Here is a 24,587-nt window from a genome sequence, read left to right as displayed (position 1 = left end):
GAAGTGCCTTAACAAAGGCACACACTCAGCGATTCAGGAACAGCTTCTTCCCCTCTGGCATCAGATTTCTGAATGAACACTGAACCCATGAACACTAAATCATGACTTTATTCACACTACTTATTTAATTTAACTATTTATTTATTTAAATTTTACATTCGTCCCACAACATGAGGGAGTACAAATCTTTGTGTTATGACACCGTCACGATGTACAGACCAGTGAATTTTTGAGTCTAATGGCTTATGGAAAGAAGATGTCCCGTAGCCTGTTGGTCCTGGCTTTAATGCTGCGGTACTGTTTGCCAGATGGAAGTAGCTGGAACAGTTTGCAGTTGGGGTGATTGGTGTACCCGATGATCTTCCAGGCCCTCTTTAGGCACCTGCTGCCTTAAATGCCCTCAATGGAGGGAAGTTCACACCGAGAGATGTGCTAGGCTGTCCGCACCACTCTCTGCAGTGCCCAGCAATCAAGGTTGGTGTAGTTCCCGTGCCAGGCAGTGATACAGCCAGTCAGGATGCTTTCAATGGTGCCCCTGTAGAGGGTCTTGAGGATCTGGGGGCTCATGCCGAACTTCTTCAGTCACCTGAGGTGGAAGAGACGCTGTTGTGCTTTTTTTTGTCACACAGTTACTTACTTTATTTCTTACTCTAAATAAAAGTTTTTATTACAATGTATAGCAATGTACTGCTGCCACATAACAACAAATTTCACGACATATGCCAGTGATATTAAACCCGATTCTGATTCTGATTAAAGGCCATGTAGACAACATATACCACGCTGTCTTCATCAGTTATCTTGGTCACCTATTCAAAAAACTTAAATTCCTGAGGTCTGATTTCCCATGTACAAAACCATGCTGCCTATCCCTTTCCAAAGGCAGATAGATCCTGTCTGTTAGAATTCCCTGCAGTAACTTTCGCACTACTGATATTAAGCTGAAGTTCCCTGGTTTGTCCTCGCAGCCCTTCAGTCTTCCAGTGCTTCACTCATAACTAACAAAGATACTCTGCCAGGGCATGCAATTTTTTCCTTGCTTTCCTCTAAATGTTCCAGATTTTTTGGGGCCCCAGGAATGTATCCACATTGCTACTTTCTTCCCTGAATTCCTAAGCTTCCATGATCTTCTCCACAGTAACTACAGACAAAAGATTTCTTTAATGATCTCACCCATCCCTTATGTCTCCACGCATAGATGATTGATCCTTCATTGGCTTTCCATCCACGTTGCCAAACTTTCATTCCTTCTTAATAAATGAAGCATAAAATAGAACAGCAGTGAAATTATGAGCTTTTAGTCACATCCTGAGTATGTCATACAGTCCATCCATCATATCAAAGGGAGCCATTTGGAAGGGTGCAGAGGAGATTTATGAGGATTTTGCCATTTTTATCTATGAGGAAAAATCAGACAGGGCAGGGTTGTTTTCTTCACAACAAAGAAGCTGAAAAGACTTTTAACTCATTGAACTAAAATTACTATATGAGGAGCTGAGGATGGAGCAAATAGGAAGGAGGTATTTCCTTTAGATAAAAGGTTAAAGACCATGGAAAAGAATAAATTGGCGGAACAAACAGAGGAGGGTGCGGGGATTGAAGAAATATCTTTTCACTTAGAGAGTGAGAGGAGTCTGGAGCTCATTGTCTAAAAGGATGGTGGAAACAAAATCTCTCACAACATTTATGCTGTTGTGACAAAAAAGATTTCGGATGCTGGAATGTAGAATAGAAACAGAGTGCAGGAAGATCAGCAGATATCGAGGAGAGAGGTGTAAGACTATATGTTTTGGGTCGAGACTGCTGGGTCTGATTGCCAGGTCCTGAATGTCGGCATCGCTCAGAATGCCAACTGACGCCTTTCATTTCCACAGATGCTTCTTGGACCACCGAGTTCCAGCAGTGTTCTGTTTGAGAAACGTTGGACATATGCCCAAGGAGCCACGTACTGCAGAGCTATGGGGCTGGTGCTGGAAGGTGGCATTAGGCTGGGTAGCTGTTGTAAGGCTAGCTGAAAGGCTCCCCTTTGAGATGTATGAATGTGTGTTCCCAAACCAAGCTGGGCACATGTGGGTCAAGTGCCAAAGTGGGTATTCAGCTGTAAGGACTGAATCAAGATTATATAATGTCACTTTTCAAACAAAGTTTTCAGCCGAGACGACTGGTTTATTATTGACACATGTACTGAGATACAGTGAAAAGCTTTCGGTTGCATGCCATGCAGGCAAACTATTCTATACATAAGAACATTGAGAGAGTACAGAAGGAGAACAGAACTATCCTAGTGTCACTGCAACATGTCGCCAGGAGGGTTTGTTAAATAGAGGTGAAAACATTCAGTATATTTTGTTGGAGATAACCATGCTCCTTTTACTTCACAGTACCAATTACCAACCCGTCCGTTCAGATGAGCACCTCGGCACCTGTTGAAGGGTCCACAGTTTCAATAGTGTGCTCTGTAGAGAATGGAACCGGGCCCTTGGAGTACATCTGGAACAGGCAGGAAACTCTGTCCAGGAGCCCTGTCAACATCTCCGAGACAACCAGCAGCCAGCTCAACTTCACCTCAGTAAACAGGAACCACACCGGCTGGTACACCTGCACCGCGAGGAACGAAGTGAATGAAGCCACCAGCAACCGAGTCTGGCTCGATGTGATCTGTGAGTCCCCATAAGTACTTGGAAACTTGTGCGGTACAAGTGAAGAGCTTCTGGCTGTGCTGGAAGCAGAGTGATTCCAACTCTGGAGAAAATCTCACTCTAGCATGCAGTGTGATTGGCTCCCACTGAGCGCCATATTCTTCCCATTAATCATCCAGCTCCTGGTGGTTTTCTTCTTTTTTCATTGTTTTTGACCATTATGCATAGGTTATGTACAGCTTAGCTGGAGTGGTACAGCTCCCAATCAAAATACTTGAACAGAAAGTCGATGGTGATGGTTCAGTGCAGTGAACTGTACGACAAGAGGGAGTAGTGAATTGTGCTGCTCCACTAGAGATTCGCTGCTTTTACTTCAAGTATTGGGAGACTCACAGTGTAAATACTTCTTTCTGAGTTTCATTATTGGAAGGCGGATGATCACATAAACATTTCAAGCCTGACATTGCTGATTCACCTTTTAGAAGTTAATCATCTTTGTAATATCCACCAAAACTGCTGGAATATGATAACGGGAATAAAGATGTAATGCCTCCAAGAAACAATCCCCCAGTGCATTTTTGATGGTTAATTAACAGTTTAGATATTTGCAACACCAGCCATTCTCATCTTGGGTCTGTGTCCTGATTCAGCCCTGAACAAGAGCTCACACAGCGGGTAAAAGAATCCCAAAGGTATGAGATTGGGGAACTCACCCGGAATAGCCCAATACTACCTTCAGCCCAACATCACCCCCAGTTTGCAGTTAGATAGCACTATCTGCCACAGATAAGACCGTAAGATAGAGGAGCAGAATTAGGCCCTTTGTCTCATCGAGTCTGCTCTGCCATTTCATCATACAAACATAGAAGTATAGAAAACCTACAGTACAATACAAGCCCTTAGGCCCACAAAGCTGTGCCGAACATGTCCTTACCTTAGAAATTACCTAGGGTTACCTATAGCCCTCTATTTTTCTAAGGTCCATGTACCTGTCCAGGAGTCTCTTAAAAGACCCTATCATATCTGCCTCCACCACCATCATATTGCAGCACATTCCACGCACTCACCACTCTATGCGTAAAAAACTTACCCTGCCATCTCCTCCGTACCTACTTCCAAGCACCTTAAAACTGTGTGCTTTCGTGCTAGTCACTTCAGCCCTGGGAAAAAGCCTCTGACTATCCACACGATCAATGCCTCTCATCATCTTATACACCTCTATCAGGTCACCTCTCATTCTCTGTCGCTCCAAGGAAAAAAGGCCGAGTTCACTCAACCTATTCTCATGAGGCATGCTCCCCAATCCAGGCAACATCCTTGTAAATCTCCTCTGCACTCTTTCTATGGTTTCCACATCCTTCCTGTAGTGAGGCGACCTGAACTGAGCACAGTACTCCAAGTGGGGTCTGACCAGGGTCCTCTATAGCTGCAACATTACCTCTCGGCTCCTAAACTCAATCCCATGGTTGATGAAGGCCAATGCACCGTATATTTCTTAACCACAGAGTCAAGCTGTGGAGTAGCTTTGAGTGTCCTATGGACTCGGACCCCAAGATTCCTCTGATCCTCCAGGCTGCCAAGAGTCAATGTGTTTAGTCACATCCTCAAAAAATTCAATCAGACTTGTAAGGCACGACCTGCCCTTGACGAAGCCTGCTGATTATTCATATTCATATTAATGCCTCACCAAATGTTCATAGATCCTGCCTCTCAGGATTTTCTCCATCAACTTACCAACCACTGAAGTAAGACTCACTAGTCTATAATTTCCTGGGCTATCTCTACTCCCTTTCTTGAATAAGGGAACAACATCCGCAACCCTCCAATGCTCCGGAACCTCCCCTGTCCCCATTGATGATGCAAAGATCATTGCCAGAGGCTCAGCAATCTCCTCCCTCGCCTCCCACAGTAGCCTGGGGTACATCTCATCCGGTCCCGGTGACTTATCCAACTTGATGCTTTCCAAAAGCTCCAGCACATCCTCTTTCTTAATATCTGCAGCTCAAGCTTTTCAGTCCACTGTAAGTCATCTCTACAATCGCCAGGATCCTTTTCCGTAGTGAACACTGAAGCAAAATACTCTTTAAGTACCTCTGCTATCTCCTCCAGTTCCATACACACTTTTCCACTGTCACACTTGATTGGTCCTATTTTATCACGTCTTATCCTCTTGTTCTTCACATACTTGTAGAATGCCTTGGGGTTTTCCTTAATCCTGTCCGCCAAGGCCTTCACATGGCCCCTTCTGGCTCTCCTAATTTCTTTCTTAAGCTCCTTCCTGCTAGCCTTATAATCTTCTAGATCTCTAACATTATCTAGTTTTTTGAACCTTTTGTAAGCTCTTCTTTTCTTCTTGACTAGATTTACAACACCCTTTGTACACCACGGTTCTCGTACCCTACCATCCTTTCCCTGTCTCATTGGAACATACCTATGCAGAACTCCTCGCAAATATCCTGTGAACATTTGCCACATTTCTTCTGTACATTTTCCTGAGAACATCTGTTCATGGTTGACAACAGGAATTCTGCAGGTGCTGGAAATTCAAGCAACACACATCAAAGTTGCTGGTGAACGCAGCAGGCCAGGCAGCATCTCTAGGAAGAGGTACAGTCGACGTTTCAGGCCGAGACCCTTCGTCAGGACTAACTGAAGGAAGAGGGATGTTCATGGTTGATCCATTTCTCTCTCAGTCCCAATCTCCTGCCTTCTCTCCGTATCCCTTCATAATCAACAATCTATCAACCTCTGCCTTAAATATACCCAATGACATGGCCACCTGTAGCAATGAATTCCACAGATTCACCACCCTCTGGCTAAAGAAATTATTCCTCATCTCCATTCTCAATGGATGTCTCTTTATTCTGAGGCTGTGTCCTCTGGTCTTGAAATCCCCCACCGTAGGAAACATCCTCTCCGCATCCACTCTATCGAGGCCTTCCTGCATTCAATAGGTTTCACTGAGATTCTCCCTCATGCTCCTGAATTGCAAATTGCAGTGAGTACAGGTCCAGCGCCATCAAATGCTCTTTATATGATAAGCCTTTCAATCCTGGAATCATTTTCGTGAACCTCCTTTGAACCCGCTCCAATGTCACCACATCCTTTCTGAGATAAGGTGCCCAAAACTGATCACAATACTCCAAGTGAGGTCTCACCAGTGCTCTATAAAGCCTCAACATAATATCATTGTTTTTATATTCTAGTCCTCTTGAAATAAATGCTAACATTGCATTTGCCTTCCTCACCACTGATGCAACCTGCAAATGAACCTTTAGGGAATCCTGCACAAGGGCTTCGAAGTCCCTTTGCACCTCAGATTTTTTAATTTCTCTCCATTTAGAAAATAGTCTATGCTTTTATTTTTTTTACCAAAGTGCATGACCATGCACTTCCCAACACTGAATTCTATCTGCCACTTCTTTGCTCATTCTACTAACTGGTCCGTGTCTTTCCATAGCTTCTCTTCTTCCTTAACACTACCTGCCCCTCCAACTATCTTCATATCGAATGTAAACTTGGCCACAAAGCCAGCAATTCCATCATCCAAATCATTGACATATAATGTGAAAAGGAGTGGTCCCAATACAGACCCCATTAGAGCACCACTAATCACTGGCAGCCAACCAGAAAAGGCTCTCTTTATTTCCATTCTTTTCATCCTGCCAATCTGCCAATCAGCCAATCAGCTATCCATGCTAGCATCTGTCCTGTAATGCTATGAGCTCTTAACTTATTAAGCAGCCTCATGTGTGGTACTTTGTCAAAGGCCTTCTGAAAATCCAAGTACACAACATCCACCAATTTTTCTTTGACCATCCTGCTTGTTATTTCTTCAAAGAATTCCAACAGATTTATTAGTCAAGATTTTCTCTTGAGGAAACCATGCTAACTTTGGCCTATCTTATCATGTGCCTCCAAGTACTACGAAACTATATCCTTAACAATCGACTCCAGCATCTTCTCAAACGCTGAGGGCAGGCTAACTAGCCTATAATTTCCTTTCTTCTGCCTCTCTCCCTTTTTAAAAAGTGGTGTGACATTTGCAACTTTCCAGTCCTCCAGAACCACGCCAAGATCCATTGATTATTGAAAGATCATTACTAATGCCTTCACAATCTCTTCAGCTACCTCCTTCAGAACCCTGGGGTGTAGACCATCTGGTCCAGGTGACTTATCTACCTTCAGACCTTTCAAATTCGCAAGCACCTTCCCCCTGGTAATGGCAACTTCAACAATTTCTGCCCCATGACACCTGGAACTTTTGGCACATGGCTAGTGTCTTCCACAGTGAAGACTGTTGCAAAGTACTTATTTTCATTGCAGAACACCCAGTCCAGAACAGTCGATCCCCCAGTGGGCTCTACCATGAGCTACTCTAAAAAGCTATCTTGTAGGCATTCTACAAATTCCCCCAATTCAGCACCAGCCTGATTTTCCCAATCTACCTGCATATTGAAACGCGCCCCCCCCCCCCATGACTATTGTAACATTTCCCTTTTGACAAGCCTTTTCTATCTCCTGCTGTAATTTGTAGCCCACATCCTGCCTACTGTTCGGAGGTCTGTATACAACTTCCATCAGGGTCTTTTTAACCTTTCAGTTTCTTAGCTCTGCCCACAAGGATTCTACACCTTCTGATCCCATGTCACCTCTTTCTGATGATTTGATATAATTTTTTTACCAATAGAGCCACACCACCCCCTCTGCCTACCTGCCTGTCCTTTCGATACTATGTGCATCCTTCGATATTAAGCTCCCAGCTGAACCAACCATGATTGAGTGATGCCCACAATGTCATACATGCCAATCTGCAACTCTGCCACAAATTCATCTACCTCGCTCCGTATACTGCACGCATTCAAATATAACACCTTCAGTCCTGTATTCATCACCCTTTTCGATTTTGTCCACTTTTTACATTGCAACTCATCCCGTTGACTTCAATTTTGCCCTACCATCAGCCTCTCCTTCCTCACAGTCTCACTACACACTACACACTGCCTCTGCTGGTATACCAACTACCCCATCCTCAGCCCTATCGCTCCAGTTCCCATTTCCCTGCCAAATTAGTTTAAACCCTCCCAAACAGCTCTAGCAAACCTGTCCGCAAGGTTATTGGATCCCCTCGGGTTCAGGTGTAACTGGTCCCTTTTGTATAGATCGTACCTTCCCCAGAAGAGATCCTAATGATCCAATGAACCACTGCCTCTTGTACCAGTTCCTCAGCCACTCATTCATCTGCCAAATCATCCTATTCTTACCCTCACTGGCATGTGGCACAGGCAGCAATCCAGAGATTACTACCCTGGTGGTCCAGATTTTCAGCTTTCTACCTTGCTCGCTAAATTCTCTCTTCAGGACCTCATCATCTTTCCTACCTATAGTCATTGGTACCAATATGTACCAAGACTTCTGCTCCCTAAGAATGCTATGGATCTGATCCAACATCCCTGACCCTGGTGCCTGAGAGGCAATATACGATCTGGTGTCTCTATCGCGTCCACAGAATCTCATCTCTGTTCCTCTGCCTATGGAATCTCCCATCAACACTGCCGACCTCTTCACCTCTCTGCTCTTCTGAGCAACAGTATCTGGCTCAGTGCCAGAGACCCGGTCACTGTGGCTACCCCTGATAGGTTGTCCCTCCTCAGCAGTATCCAAAATGACTGAGGGGAACAGCCACAGGGGTACTCTGCACTGGCTGCCCATTTCCCTTCCTTCTCCTGACTGTCCTCCAGTCACCTGCCACCTGCAATCCCAGGGGTGATTACCTCTCTGTACCTCCTATCAATCTCTTCCTCAGTCTCCAGTATGAGACAAAGGTCTTTGAGCTGCAGCTCCAGTTCCTTAACACGTTCTCTGAGGAGCTGCAGCTCGGTGTATCTGCTGCAGATGTGGTTATCTGGGAGGCAGATTTCTCCCAGAATTCCTACATCACACATATAGAACAAAACACTGCCCTTGGAGCGATTCTTGCTGTACAAACAGTGCCCGAACAGATAAGGAATGAAAAATAAAGAAAAAGAAAAAGAAACTTACCAGATACTTACCTCAACCAAGCCTGATGAGCCAAAGCCACTTCGACACTGGCCCACTCACATAATGGCCACTCCCATAGCCCCTGCCTTATTTTTATTTGTCCTTTCTAATGAATCCCATTCACTGATCGGTCGCAGTCCAACTCTGAAAACTGTCGCAAAGCGCTGCTTTTTAAAATCTTCAGCTGCGTACTTAAGTGAAATTGCCACTTCTTTTCATGCTCCCGATCCCTGATTGGGCGCAGTCCAACTCCAAAACTTGCCGCGAAGCACTGTCTTTTTACCGTCTTCAGCCATGTACCTAAGTGAAATTGTTGCTTTTTCCATGCTCCTGCTCACTGATTGGACACAGTCCAACTCTGTGCCCAATCAGATATGGATGAAATGTTACCCCGTAAGATGTGTAAGTTCTGATTCCTAAAGCACAGTTAAGGCATATTTTGGGTGGTACTTTAACCAGAATGTAATGTTTACAACGGCTAGTTCCCAGAGTTCTTTTAACATAGAGCTTTAGTACTGAGGAGAATTGTTCTGTCTGATTACTGAGTTGTTAATTATCTAGAGGTCTCAGACTTCAACACCAATGTGACCATAGGTATAGAAATCTGAAATGTTCTGAAGGCCTGATTTAAAATATTATTTTATACTGCTCAGCAACCCACCAAGTTAACCCTAGCCTAATCACAGGACAATTTACAATGACCAATTAACCTACTAACTGGTACATCTTTGGACTGTGGGAGGAAACTGAAGCACCCGGAGGAAACCCGCGCGCACACGGGATTAAAGTACAAACCTTCTTGCAGAGGACGCTGGAATTGAACTCTGATGGCCCAAGCTGTCACAGCATTGCGCTAACCACTAAGCTTACTGGAGCACCTATGTTGTGCATATATTTGACCACCAACTCTGTCATTGAGCTGTTTGGTGAAGGAGTGACTCACTGATCAGAAGGTGCAAATCTAATTTGCATCCAACACTAGTCTTTTTGCTCGAGTGGTGTGGTATTGGGCCAGACACCTGTATTTATTTGAATGTGGGAAAAAAGTAAAAGCTGATTTTAGTTTATTTTACTTGACTATAAATCTCAAATGAATTTTAGTGCACTATAAATGAATCTTAAGGTAGTATATGGTGATTATAGATGTACTTTAATAATAAATTTACTTTGAACTTTGAACTGTATCGTCATTGGTTTATTATTATCATGTATCGACATAAAGTGTATCTTGTGTCATGTGCTTTTGTCTTGTGTGCCACCCAGGCAGATCACGCAATAAATAATTATATTAAGGTAGTGAAAAGAAAACCAGATTGCTGAATATGGTGTAGCTGCCGAGAAAGTGCAGCGCAGGTGGATAAACGACATGCAAAGTAGATATATATGGTGCAATGTTTTTAATTAGTGTTCTTGTGTTTAATTATTTAGTTATTTTTAATTTGGTGAGGAATTTTTATTGTTTAAATTATTGAATTCAGTTTGAATGGCCCTCTCTGCTTCTGGAGAAAGGGTGTGTTTGCACACGGGCAGGGAACCCAGGAAGCGAGCTGGGGCCGGGGACATACCTTGAATGATCCATTTCATTATCTACAGCAATTCAGGTTTTAATGACAGAAATAAAGGGTGTTCCACTTCAAAAATATGAGTATGGGTGTCCCAGCACAGTATTGAGGGTGCAGCACAATCAGAAGTTATGTTAAGCAGGCCACATCAGCTTTCCCATTTGGAATTAAATGGTTCCATTATTACAGAGCATTGTGGAACAGAGAGCGGTAAGGATGCAAGTACAGTATATGGTTCCTGAAAGTGGTAGGCAAGTTGATAGGGTGGTGAAGAGAATATTTTGCATGCACGTTTTCATCAGTCAGGGCACTGAGTACAGGGGGTGGTGTGTCATGTTACAAATATAAACTCATTAGTTAGACTACATTTGGAGTATTGTATGCAATTCTGGTCTCCCACCTTAAGGAAGAATGTCATTAAACTGGAAAGGGTATCAAAAACAGTTGCAAGGATGTTACCAGACTAGGAGGTTCGAGGTATCAATATGTATTTCTTTAGCCAGAGGGTGGTGAATCTGTGGAATTCATTGCCACAGATAGCTGTGGAGGTCAAGTCATTGGATATATTTAAAGCAGAGGTTGATATATTCTTATTTAATAAGGGGTCAAAGGTTACAGGTAAAAGGCAGGAGAGTGGAGTTGAGAGGGATAATAAATCAGCCATGATGGATGGCAGAGCAGATTTGATGGGCTGAATGGCCTAATTCTGCTCCTATGTCTTATGACCTGAGAAGAAGAGGCTGGATGGGCAGTGACATTTTTACCTGGAGCATAGGAGTGTCCTTCTAGAGGCATTTAAGATCACGAGGGGCATAGATGAGGCAGGTGTTCACAATCTTTTTCCGAGGTTTGGGAGGTTGAAAGCAAGAGGACATAGATTTAAGTTGAGAGGGGAAAGATATAAAAGTGACCTGAGGGGCAACATCTTCACACAGAGTATGGTGGGTATATGAATATAGATGTCAGAGGGAACTGTAAAAACAGGTACAATTACAATGTTCGACAGGCGTTTGGGCAGGTACATGGGAAGGAAAGATAGAGGGATATGGGCCAGAAACAGGCGTGAGACCAGTTCAGATAGACAACTTGGTTGGAATGGGCAAGGTGGGCTGACGAGCCTGCTTCTGTGTTGTGTATAAATCTACAACTCTAAAACAGAAGTTATAAATCTGTAACTATTTCTGTGTTTTTGTGTAGCATATAAATCTACAACTCTAAAACAGAGGTTTCACCTCAATGGCAACAAGATTATCTTGGCATCGTCTCCTAAGCATAAGGGAGAATGTTATCTGCATGATGCCATATTTTCCACTCAAGTGGTTCCTCCTTGGCTGGGAAGCACTGTGGTTGTCCCGTAGGCATGTAAAGCTATTGGGCCAATTCCACAGCCTCAGCTCTTGTTTGACAAGAATCAGTGACAGGAAAATAATTATCATTTGACTGTAAGCAGCTCTGTTGCCAATATGTAGTATTGATTAATAATTCATCAATATGTAGTTCCTGAATTGAAGGTGCTTTGCCCTGTTGTTTTCCAGATGGTCCCGACCAGCCAGCCATCAACATAACTCCCTACTCTCTCAACTCAGTGGGTTATTCAGCCATTGAACAGGACATGGTCTCTATGATCTGTTCAGCCTCTTCCAATCCACCCAGCCAGTACATCTGGTTTCACAACAACTCTCAGATCTATGCCGGGCAGCAGTTTGTCATTGAGAGAATTTCCCGAAGTCAGACTGGAACTTACATGTGCCTCGCTCACAACACAGTCCTCAACACCAGAACAAAGACTACTATCGTACTTACTGTCTACTGTGAGTAGAATTTAATCTCAAATGATTTGATTTCAAGGAATCTTCTGTATTTTAAGCTAAAACTGGAAAAAAAAACCCTGCAGATGTTGGAAATCTGAAACAAAGTAGAAAATTCTGGCAAAACTCAGCAAGTCAGGTTCTATCTGTGAGAGGCCACCCAGCTGAAACATTGACCATGTTTCTTTCTCCACAGATGCTGCCTGACCTGCTGAGTGAAATGCTTTCAGCGTTTTCTGCTTTATTTCAACTCTCTTTTTCTGAACACAGTAATCTTAGAAAAACTGAGATTTTTTTGGCAAACTTTAAGATTGTGGATGAAATGAAGACCTTTTAAACTTCTGTGGTGAGATTAATAAAATATTGAAGTGCAAGCATATTATTGTAATTTCCTGCATTAATTCCACACACAATGATAGAGGCAGTTAACAGAATAGGGCGCCATGGTAATGTAGCAGTTAGTGTGGTGCTGTTACAGCTTGGGGTGCCAGATTTTGGATTTTGAAGTTCAATTTCGGCGTCCTCTGTAAGAAGCCTGTATGTTCCTTCCCGTGAGTGTGTGGATTTTTTCCGGGTGCTCTGGTTTCCTCCCACAGTATAAATATGTACCAGATAGGAGGCTAATTGGTCATTGTAGATTGTCCTGTGATTAGGCTCGTGTTAAATAGGTGGGTTTCTTGGCAGTGCAGCTCACTTGGCCAGAAAGGAATGTTCCGCACTGTATCTCTAAATAACTAAATGAATTGTGATGTCTTTTCGTATTGTGGGTACAATTCAGGGCAAACACAGGTTGATTGAGTTATAGTGTTGGGAAAAGAATATTATTTTCTATGAAACCTGCTGATATTATTCTCAACTAATTATCTATCATGTAAGTTTCATTAAAGAATTGTGTAACATCATTCTCAGAATGTACAGGAACTGGAAACCGAAATAGAGCATTAATGATGCATTCATGAAGCTCCATCATTCTGGCTAAGATCAGCTGGTATAGTTCAGGTAAAGCCAGCTCCAGTTCACTCAAGCAACAGGAGACACTTAGAGGGTCCTCTTACTTTACGACCTAACATAGAAAATCCATTATTCTATCCACATTTCTAGCAAGTTGAGTTTGTTAATTACAATCTGTTGAGGCATTGAAGATAGGTTTAGTATATTCTTATTATTAAAGTCTTTGTAGTGTGACAGAAATATAGCAGCTGGTCATTCTTTCCTGTTGTTCTTGTGGAATTCAGATTTGCAGGTTAATTACATTCAGCTTTGCTCTGATTTTAATCTCCTTAGAGTGATCATCACAGATTTTGGTGGGTTGTCCCCAGTAAAGTAGTTGAGGCAGTTACTATAACAACATTTAAAAGACATTTGAATAAGTACATGGAGGGGATATTGGGCAAAATGTGGGCAAATGGGACTATCTTGGTTGGGAACCTTGGACAACATGGATGAGTTGGGCTGAAAAGCTAATTACGTGCTGTATTACTCTATGCCTTAGCATCTCCAGAATATACCTGTTCAGCACATAAAACCTATATGTGGATAGGCTTTTTCCATTGAGAGTAGGGGAGATTCAAACAAGAGGACATGAGTTGAGAATTAGGGGGCAAATGTTTAGGGGTAACACGAGGGGGTACTTCTTTACTCAGAGAGTGGTGGCTGTGTAGAACGAGCTTCCAGTAGAAGTGGTTGAGGCAGGTTCGATATTGTCATTTAACAAAAAATTGGATAGGGATATGGACAGGAAAGGAATGGAGGGTTATGGGCTGAGTGCAGGTCAGTGGGACTAGGTGAGAGTAAGCATTCGGCATGGTCTAGAAGGGCGGAGATGGCCTGTTTTCGTGTTGTTATTGTTATATGGTTATATTTGGTTAAAATATATGGTTATATTTTGAGAATGGAGTCAACATTCTCCTTCAGTTATGGATTCCTCTTAGAAGAACAATTTATCTGACTCACCTTTACCTTTTGAATTTTGATAATTTTGGTATTGCTCAAGGTAAGTCAGGTCCCGGAGTTTTATGACGGAAGTGTCACAAAGTAGAAGATCCAGTTTCCGTTTGCAATCTGTTTTAAGTTACCTTGCTTGTCTGTGACTCACTGAGTCCAACTCAGTAGATGACTGACATCAGTTAGTATCTTCTTGGTGAGATTGGGGAATTTATAGACTTTTGAATGTTTGTAAAAGTTATAGCTCTCAGTTAATGTATAAGTCTGTCATGAGCCCTGTGGATCTGTGTGGCCAGCTGTAGAGTACTGGGCTCTGAGATTTCTAGAGCACCTGTATTTGTTGTCTTAACTAGAGTCGTTAAGCCTTCGTGCTTTCTGTTATATCTTGTCAAGATACTTTGACTGGCATGGGTTTTCCACGTACTGTGATTATTTAAAGTGGACTCCTGATTAGGACTTATTGCAGAGTCCTTGTGTTGAGAATGAGTCATCTCGCAGTGTCGCTTGGTCGAGTCACCAACGTACTATTGGAATTCCTATGTATAAACTCTTGTTTTCGTTTCTACATGCAAGTCTGTTGTTCCTCCGCACCTGGATTCAGTCATTGCCAGTGCACATCGTGATAAAATCTCTTTCAGCAATACTAATTCGATTCTGTTTAACACAAGCCCCTCCTCCGTTAATACCACCCAGGAACTCCCTCCTGGTAAGAGATCATCCCTCCCCTTTTCTTTCAGCATTCAGTCTGCAACTCCAGGCAATCCTCCACCCATGTTCATCAACCACTCCCCTTTGCTTGGTACTTTCCCATGCAACTGGAGGAGATCCAATACCTGCCCCTTCACTTGCCCTCTCTATTCCCCCATCACAGTGACCCAAACGTTCCTTCCAGGTGAAATGCTGACTTTAGCAGGATACCTGGCACTGGTTCTCTGAATTTTGTCACACATTGATAATATTGGATTATATCACAGGCAATTAGGGGTTGAAGTAAGAGTCATTTGAATTGCCCTATAAAATAGAATATACATACTGTACTTGAAAGATGACAAGTGGATTGGTGATTCTCAGACAAATGGTAATTTTTAATGATGGTCTCTTACAGACAGGTATCAAGACCCCCAAAGATTCAATGCAAGTGTATTTGTTTCTATAGCACAAACTTCATTCTCACAGTTCCCTTAAATTTGTAAATTGTTCCAAAGAATTCCATTTGAACATTATCAGACACAAACTAAAACCAACTCACTAAATATGGGAATAAGACCAAAAGTTGGTAAACATGTTAGGTTTTGTGATTGTTTTAAAGGATCATGGAATGGTGAAGGGTTGCGGAGATTTAGAGAGGAAATTCCAAGAACAAGGGCATAACAAAGGAAACCAGGTAGAATTAAAGGAACACAAGGGCCTCATTATTGGAAGAATGGAGATGGCTGTAGATATATGGAGGGATGAAGCAAATAAAGGATTTGAATTCTAGAGAAGAGATTTAATAGCTCTCACCCCGAGGGTCAACCATGCTCTCATAGAAGTTCATAATATTGTTAAGATTTACATTTGGTTATTATTGAGACAAATGTGATCTGTGTTCCTGAGCTTGTGTTTGAGGATGAAGAGCTATTTAGTCTTGAGCCTTTGTTTACTCAGCTTGCAGATAAGTCATAGCAGTTGTTTTCTCAAGTTTCAAATTTAACCTTGAGTACACAATGAGTATTAGTGCATGAGGCAATTTATTTGCTTGCACTTTCATCATCTTGATGTCCTCAGCTCATATAAGCAGGAGCAGGCTATCTGGCTCTTAACCCAGTTCTACCATTCCATTAGATCACAGATGACATACGTACAGGGAGGTAGTCACACCTAGGCTGTCGGAAGCAGGTCGTTGGGTGACAGTCAGAGGGGGGAAAGCGAAGGTGAGCAGACAGGTAGTGCAGAGCACCCCTGTAGCCATTCCCCTGGATAATAAGTTTACCGTCCTGGATACTGTTAGCAGGGACGACCGACCAGGTGTGAGCCACAGTGGCAGGGCCTCCAGCACTGAGTCTGACCTGGTGGTGCAGAAGCGTGGGACGGAGAAGAGGAGAGCTGTCGTCATTAGAGACTCTATAGTCAGGGGAGCAGACAGGAGATTTTGTGGACGTGAGAAGGACACCCGCATGGTTTGTTGCCTCCCGGGTGCCAGGGTCCGGGATGTCTCTGACTGGGTGCACGACATCCTGGTACGAGAGGGAAAGCAACCAGAAGTTGTGATACATGGTGGGACCAATGACATAGGCAGGAAGAGGGATGAGGTCTTGAAGTGTGAGTTTCGGGAACTAGGCAGAAGGCTGAAGAACAGGACCTCAAGGGTGATGTTCTCAGGATTGCTGCCAGTGCTACGTGACAGAGATGGTAAGAGTTGGAGGAGATGGCAGTTGAATGCGTGGCTGAGGAGTTGGTGTAGGGAGCAGGGTTTTAGATTTTTAGATCATTGGGATTTCTTCTGGGGAAGGTGGGACCTGTACAGATTGGATGGGTTGCACCTGAACTTGAGAGGGAGCAATATCCTTGCAGGTAGTTTTGCTAGCATGGTTTGGGAGGGTTTAATCTAATTTGCAAGGGGGATGGGACCCAGAGCGATAGAGCAGTGAAAGAAGTGCATGGAGTAAAGCCAGATCTAACATATAGAGAGGCTTTGAGGAAAGAGAAGCAGAATAAACGGTGTAAAGACAGTAAGGTAGAAGGGCTGAAATGTGTGTACCTCAATGCAAGAAGCATCAGGAACAAAGGTGATGAACTGAGAGCTTGGATACATACATGGAATTATGATGTAGTGGCCATTACAGAGACTTGGCTGGCACCAGGGCAGGAATGGATTCTCAATATTCCTGGATTTCAGTGCTTTAAAAGGGATAGAGAGGGCGGAAAAAGGGGAGGAGGGGTGGCATTACTGGTCAGGGACACTATTACAGCTACAGAAAGGGTGGGTAATGTAGCAGGATCCTCTTTTGAGTCAGTATGGGTGGAAGTCAGGAACAGGAAGGGAGCAGTTACTCTATTGGGGGTATTCTATAGGCCCCCTGGTAGCAGCAGAGATACAGAGGAACAGATTGGGAGGCAGATTTTGGAAAGGTGCAAAAATAACAGGGTTGTTATCATGGGTGACTTTAACTTCCCTAATATTGATTGGCACCTGATTAGTTCCAAGGGTTTAGATGGGGCAGAGTTTGTTAAGTGTGTCCAGGATGGATTCCTGTCACAGTATGTGGACAGGCTGACTAGGGGGAATGCCATACTAGATCTAGTACTAGGTAATGAACCGGGTCAGGTCACAGATCTCTCAGTGGGTGAGCATCTGGGGGACAGTGACCATCGCTCCCTGGCCTTTAGCATTATCATGGAAAAGGATAGAATCAGAGAGGACAGGAAAAATTTTAATTGGGGAAGGGCAAATTATGAGGCTATAAGGCTAGAACTTGCAGGTGTGAATTGAGATGATGTTTTTGTAGGGAAATGTACTATGGACATGTGGTCGATGTTTAGAGATCTCTTGCAGGATGTTAGGGATAAATTTGTCCCGGTGAGGAAAATAAAGAATGGTAGGGTGAAGGAACCATGGGTGACAAGTGAGGTGGAAAATCTAGTCAGGTGGAAGAAGGCAGCATACATGAGGTTTAGGAAGCAAGGATCAGATGGGTCTATTGAGGAATATAGGGAAGCAAAAAAGGAGCTTAAGAAGGGGCTGAGAAGAGCAAGAAGGGGGCATGAGAAGGCCTTGGTGAGTAGGGTAAAGGAAAACCGCAAGGCATTCTTCAATTATGTGAAGAACAAAAGGATGACAGGAGTGAAGGTAGGACTGATTAGAGATAAAGGTGGGAACATGTGCCTGGAGGCTGTTGAAGTGAGCGATGTCCTCAATGAATACTTCTCTCCGGTATTCACCAATGAGAGGGAACTTGATGATGGTGAGGACAATATGAGTGAGATAGATGTTCTGGAGCATGTTGATATTAAGGGAGAGGAGGTGTTGGAGCTGTTAAAATACATTAGGACGGATAAGTCCCCGGGGCCTGACGGAATATTCCCTAGGCTGCTCCACGAGGTGAGGGAAGAGATTGCTGAGCCTCTGGCTAGGATCTTTATGTCCTCGTTGTCCACAGGAATGGTACTGGAGGATTGGAGGGAGGCGAATGTTGTCCCCTTGTTCAAAAAAGGTAGTAGGGATAGTTCGGGTAATTATAGACCAGTGAGCCTTACGTCTGTGGTGGGAAAGCTGTTGGAAAAGATTCTTAGAGATAGGATCTCTGGGCATTTAGAGAATCATGGTCTGATCAGTGACAGTCAGCATGGCTTTGTGAAGGGCAGATCGTGTCTAACAAGCCTGATAGAGTTCTTTGAGGAGGTGACCAAGCATATAGATGAGGGTAGTGCAGTGGATGTGATCTATATGGATTTTAATAAGACATTTGACAAGGTTCCACACGGTAGGCTTATTCAGAAAGTCAGAAGTCATGGGATCCAGGGAAGTTTGGCCAGGTGGATTCAGAATTGGCTTTCCTGCAGAAGGCAGAGGGTGGTGGTGGAGGGAGTACATTCAGATTGGAGGATTGTGACTAGTGGTGCCCCACAAGGATCTGTTCTGGGACCTCTACTTTTCGTGATTTTTATTAACAACCTGGATGTTGGGGTAGAAGGGTGGGTTGGCAAGTTTGCAGATGACACAAAGGTTGGTGGTGTTGCAGATAGTGTAGAGGATTGTCAAAGATTGCAGAGAGACATTGATAGGATGCAGAAGTGGGCTGAGAAGTGGCAGATGGAGTTCAACCCGGAGAAGTGTGAGGTGGTACAGTTTGGAAGGACAAACTCCAAGGCAGAGTACAAAGTAAATGGCAGGATACTTGGTAGTGTGGAGGAGCAGAGGGATCTGGGGGTACATGTCCACAGATCCCTGAAAGTTGCCTCACAGGTGGATAGGGTAGTTAAGAAAGCTTATGGGGTGTTAGCTTTCATAAGTCGAGGGATAGAGTTTAAGAGTCGCGATGTAATGATGCAGCTCTATAAAACTCTGGTTAGGCCACACTTGGGGTACTGTATCCTGTTCTGGTTGCCTCACTATAGGAAGGATGTGGAAGCATTGGAAAGGGTACAGAGGAGATTTATCAGGATGCTGCCTGGTTTCGAGAGTATGCATTATGATCAGAGATTAAGGGAGCTAGGGCTTTACTCTTTGGAGAGAAGGAGGATGAGACGAGACATGATAGAGGTGTACAAGATAATAAGAGGAATAGATAGAGTGGACAGCCAGCGCCTCTTCCCCAGGGTACCACTGCTCAATACAAGAGGACATGGCTTTAAGGTAAGGGGTGGGAATTTCAAGGGGGATATTAGAGGAAGGTTTTTCACTCAGAGAGTGGTTGGTGCGTGGAATACACTGCCTGAGTCAGTGGTGGAGGCAGATACACTAGTGAAGTTTAAGAGACTACTAGATAGGTATATGGAGGAATTTAAGGTGGGGGCTTATATGGGAGGCAGGGTTTGAGGGTCGGCACAACATTGTGGGCCGAAGGGCCTGTACTGTGCTGTACTATTCTATGTTCTATGTTCTATGTACTCCTTATTACCTTCGCCATGAAAACATAACATTTCAATTACAATTGTGAAATGGCACCCGACATTTTGAGAAGGAGATTTTCAGATCCCTACAATACCTGTGAAGGACAGCTTCCTGGCTTCATTCCTGGATGACCTGGCTTTAACTACAACATGGGAGACACTGGAGACTATAGACTACAGATGCTGGAATCTGGAGCAACAAACAATCTGCTGGAGGACCATAATGGCTTGAGCAGCATCTGTGGATGGAAAGGAATTGTCAAAGTATTGGGTCAAAGCTGTGTATCAGGAAAACATTAGCATGATGTACCCTTGTCCCAGTTTTCCTGCTCTCTGCATGAAATATATTAGACCATAAAACCGTAAGATATTAGAGCAGAATTAGGCCTTTCGACTCATTGAGTCTTCTCTATTGTTCCATCATTCCTGATATATTATCCCTCTCAGCCGCATTATTCTGCCTTCTTACCGTAATCTTTGATACCCTTACTAATCGATCAGCCTCTGCTTTAAATATACCCACGGACTCCACAGCAATCTGTGGCAATAAATTCCACACATTCACCAGACTCTGGCTAAAGAACTTCCTCCTTAACTCTGTTCTAAAAGGATGTTTTTGTATTCTGAGGCTGTGCCCTTTGGCCCCCCCACCCTACTATTGGAAACATCCTCTCCAAGTCCAGTCTATCTAGGTCTTTCAGTATTCGCTAGGTTTCAATGAAATCCCCCTTCATTCTTCTAAGCTCCAGCAAGTATAAGCCCAGAGCCATGAAATGCTGCTCGTGTGTTAATCTTTTTATTTCTGAGATCATTCTTGTGAACTGCCTCTGAACCTTCTCCAATGACAGCACATCCTTTCTTAGATAAGTGACCCAAAACTGCTCACGATACCCCAAGTGTGGTCTGACTAAAGCCTAAACAAGCCTTAGCTTTACATCCTTGCTTTTATATTCCAGTCCTCTTGAAATGAATGGCAATGTTGGATTTGCTTTTCTTACTACCAACTCAACTTGCAAGTTAACCCTTGGGGGACTCTGCACAAGGACTCCCAAGTCCCTTTGCTACCCGTTTAGAAAATAGTCTATTTTTTATTTTAGTCTATTCCTTCTACCTTCACGATCATACACTTCCTTACACTATATTCCACCTGCCACTTCTTTGCCCATTCCCCCAATCTGTCCAAGTCCTTCTGCAGACTCCCTGTTTCCTCAATACTACCTGCCTCTCCACTTATCTTCATATTATCCACAAGCTTGGCCACAAAGCCATCAGCTCTGCAATGTAACGTGAAGAGAAACAGACCCAACACTGACCCTGCAGAATACCACCAGTCACCAGCAGCTATCCAGAATAGATTCCCTTTATTCCACTCTTTGCCTCCTGCCAGTCAGCCAATCCTATATCGATGTTAGTATCTTTCCTGTAAGACCATGGGCACTTACCTTGTTTAGCAGCCTCATGTGCGACACATAGTCAACGGCCTTCCGGAAATCCATGTAAGCAACATCCACTGACTCTCCTTTGTCTATTCTGCCTGTTGTTTCCTCAAAGAATTCCAACAGATTTGTCAGGCAATTTACCTTCAGGAAATCATGCTGACTTCAACCTATTTTATCATGTGCCTCCAAGTAACCCAAAACCTTATCTTTAATAATGGTATTATTCTTAATAATATTCTATGCTTGAACAACATTCTTCAATTGTCCCAACCTCAAGAAAGTGCTAGTCTTGCATTTCCCAGGTAGGGGTGTGACTGAAGCTCAGTACAATTCAATAATGGTTTCTTCCTCTTTGAGATGAAGACCATTAACTTTGTGATAATGTTTTGTGTTTGGGCACTGACTAAGGCCTAAAGGAACATAGACTTCTTTGTTTCCCTACAGTTCTTAGTCTGCTGTTTTCAGTCTTAACACAGAGACCCAGCTTCAGGCACATCCAGCTTCCCGGTACGTACTAATAGGACACTGTTAGAGGTAGCACCTTTCAGATGAGATTTAAACCAAAGCCTTGTCCATTATCAAATGAATGTCAGTGAGCCTGTGAACAGCAAGGAATTCTCTTTAATGCCTTGATGGCATTTATTCTTGCAGGACCCTGCAAGGGACCTGAGCCCATACATGTTAGGGACCCAAGCAAGTCACAGGGCTATCACTGAGCAAAGAAAAATTACCAAAGGAACCCCGCTAAAAAAAAATCATGTGGTATAAAATTGGATTTTGCAAGGACACCAGATACTTGTAATTGAAATGTGTGCCTCCAAGGCATATCAGTCATCACTGGTCATGCTTTTCATGAAAATTGATGTCTTTGTCAATGATAGGCTATATGCCATTTGTTTATGTGTTCTCGTCCATGATATTGGATGCAGTTCACAGCTACACTGGCAGAGAGGCAGTATGGATTCACCATGGGATGTAGACATTTTTCTGACCTTTATCACATTAGGATTGGAACTGGTGCACCTGTTTGTCTGTGTTACTCTGCCTAACCCACCCTGTGTCTGACAAAGGATGGACAAGTGGAAAAAACACTCTGACATTTATGTGATTTTTTTCTCATTGTAGACAAGAGTTATCTAATTTTTAAACATTTAAAATGGGTTGTTTCATTAAAACTTTTGGTATTAAAACTGTTGGATGAAAACTAATTAAAAAATTAGTAGGGAGTTTTTGAAACTCTGTAATACAGTAATAGTTATAACTCTACACTACAGCTGGGTCACTTTTGATTGCCAGGAAGGTAGGGTTGGCATGAACCGTAGCATATTTATTCATTTTAGTAGCAAATACAGAAAATAATCCTGCTGACAAAGGACTATAATTCTGTGATTTGCTCATTCCTAAGGCTACATTTGTCCAGTTAATTGAAGCTGTTAAAAAAGGTATAGCTGCTTTGGTGAAATGGTAGTATTAGGAGTTGCAGAGAAACAGTAAGAATTCAAGGAGGAGAGCACCTTACAGGGTTTGACAAAGAGACAGGATAATCTCTACAGACCGACTTATCTCCTCTAATTCTTACATTATCATCTTCCTCTTTGGTCTGTTCATGTTCACCATCTGTAATACCCAGGTTCTCTTCATTGTCTGGCAGCTAATTGTAAATGGGAAGAGGCAGCAGAAAGAGTGAAGGTAGGACGAGCTTCTGATTTGCTCGCTGGGTGTCCACTGATTTGGTGTCACTAATTTCTTTAGTCCTTCATACCATGTATAGATCTGCCAGCAGGGAGGCCGATCTGCACCGTGCTCTCTGTTAATGATAATCAGGATATTGCTCTGTGGTGCTCTTGGGAAGGTGGAGACCCGCCAGCGACTCTTCAGTGGGTTAATATGGTGAGCGACGGTTTCGATGCAGAGGGAAGATCCAGTGTCTCAAGAGTAATACCGGGCCAGAAGACATCACACAACAGTACTTATGCCTGCAGACCATCTCACCCAGCCCTGAGGGCAGACTGGTCCTGCAAAACTACTGCACGTGAGTAGAACTGGTTCACTTATAACTACTGGCCTGGATAGAAAATGCTCTTCCCGCACCCATTCCCATCACCACCCATCACTCCTGACCCCAATGCCCACCCGTTCCCACTTCCTTCCTCTCTTTTTGGAAGTTGCTGATTATTTATGGGAAGCTTGTACAATGCTCATCCAATACACAATTGCCAAATGGAATCACTGGACTTGAGCAAGTAGGAGGAGGAGTCAACTACCAGGCCCCGCACGTCTGTCCCACAGTTCAACACGTTGGCCTCAACACCTCTTCTGTGTCAGTTTCCCAATACACTCAAATCCCCTTCAGATTCACTATCCTCTGAGAAAAGAATCTTCTGTGCACCTTTTCTCTGAATGAATTTTGCGGCTATGTTCCCTGGTTTGTGTCTTTCCGTCTGGTGGAGCCATCTTCAATTCTACTCTGCCAGTTCCGTTAGAATCTTACATGAATACGGTCACCATTCATTTTTCTAAACTCCAAATGGTTTAACCTTTTAACGTTAATTAAATGGTAAGTATTAAGTTTTAATGGTAAGACTCTTGGCAGTGTGGAGGATCAGAGGGATCTTGGGGTCTGAGACAATAGGACACTCAAAGCTGCTGCACAGGTTGACTCTGTGGTTAAGAAAGCATACAGTGCATTGGCCTTCATCAATCAAGGGATTGAGTTTAGGAGCCGAGAGGTAATGTTGCAGCTATAGAGGACCCTGGTCAGACCCCACTTGGAGTACTGTGTTCAGTTCTGGTCGTCTCACTACAGGAAGGATGTGGAAGCCATAGAAAGGGTGCAGAGGAGATTTACAATGATGTTGCCTGGATTGGGGAGCATGCTTTATGAGAATAGGTTGAGTGAACTCGGCCTTTTTTCCTTGGAGCGACGGAGGATGAGAGGTGACCTGATAGAGGTATATAAGATGATGACAGGCATTGAGCGTGTGGATAGTCAGAGGCTTTTTCCCTGGGCTGGAATGGCTAGCACGAGAGGGCACAGTTTTAAGGTGCTTGGAAGTAGGTACAGAGGAGATGTCAGGGGTAAGTTTTTACGCAGAGAGTAGTGAGTGCGTGGAATGGGCTGTCAACAATGGTGGTGGAGGCGGATATGATAAGGTCTTTTAAGAGACTCCTGGACAGGTACATGGAGCTTAGAAAAATAGAGGGCTATAGGTAACCCTAGATAATTTCTAAGGTAAGGACATGTTCGGCACAACATTGTGGGCCGAAGGGCCTGTATTGTGCTGTAGCTTTTCTATGTTAACGACTTTACAGTTCATAGAGTAAGTTGACCAATGGGAAGGATGCATGAATTTTAGTGAAAACAAATTTCATTTTAAGGATTGGAAGGGTGGTGCATTGTTGGGGTGGGATTTTGAGTGCCGGGGTTGGTAGAGGGAGAAGCAATTGCTGCTTTACAAAACGTTTGCTTGAGGGTCCATCAGTCATTACCATGAACTGAGAAATAGCGAGAGGGACTGGACTGGGAGGGTCATTTTTTTGGCTTTAGCCTGTGTAACAGGT

At 43.5% G+C, this 24,587-nt stretch overlaps 1 protein-coding gene across 1 annotated transcript in view; it reads left to right on the top strand.

The window, feature by feature from the left end:
• Positions 1–24,587, top strand: part of LOC140184948 (V-set and immunoglobulin domain-containing protein 10-like 2) — a 98,215-nt gene that overhangs the window by 44,894 nt on the left and 28,734 nt on the right. Inside the window, exons 4-6 of the mRNA XM_072238194.1 lie at positions 2,382–2,660; positions 11,779–12,054; positions 22,798–23,058. Coding sequence (XP_072094295.1) covers positions 2,382–2,660; positions 11,779–12,054; positions 22,798–23,058 — 816 coding nt within the window. The remainder of the gene's footprint in view (positions 1–2,381; positions 2,661–11,778; positions 12,055–22,797; positions 23,059–24,587) is intronic.

This window comes from Mobula birostris, chromosome 20, assembly GCF_030028105.1.
Source record: "Mobula birostris isolate sMobBir1 chromosome 20, sMobBir1.hap1, whole genome shotgun sequence".
NCBI lineage: Eukaryota > Metazoa > Chordata > Chondrichthyes > Myliobatiformes > Myliobatidae > Mobula > Mobula birostris.
This window is presented reverse-complemented; position numbering and strand designations above follow the sequence as displayed.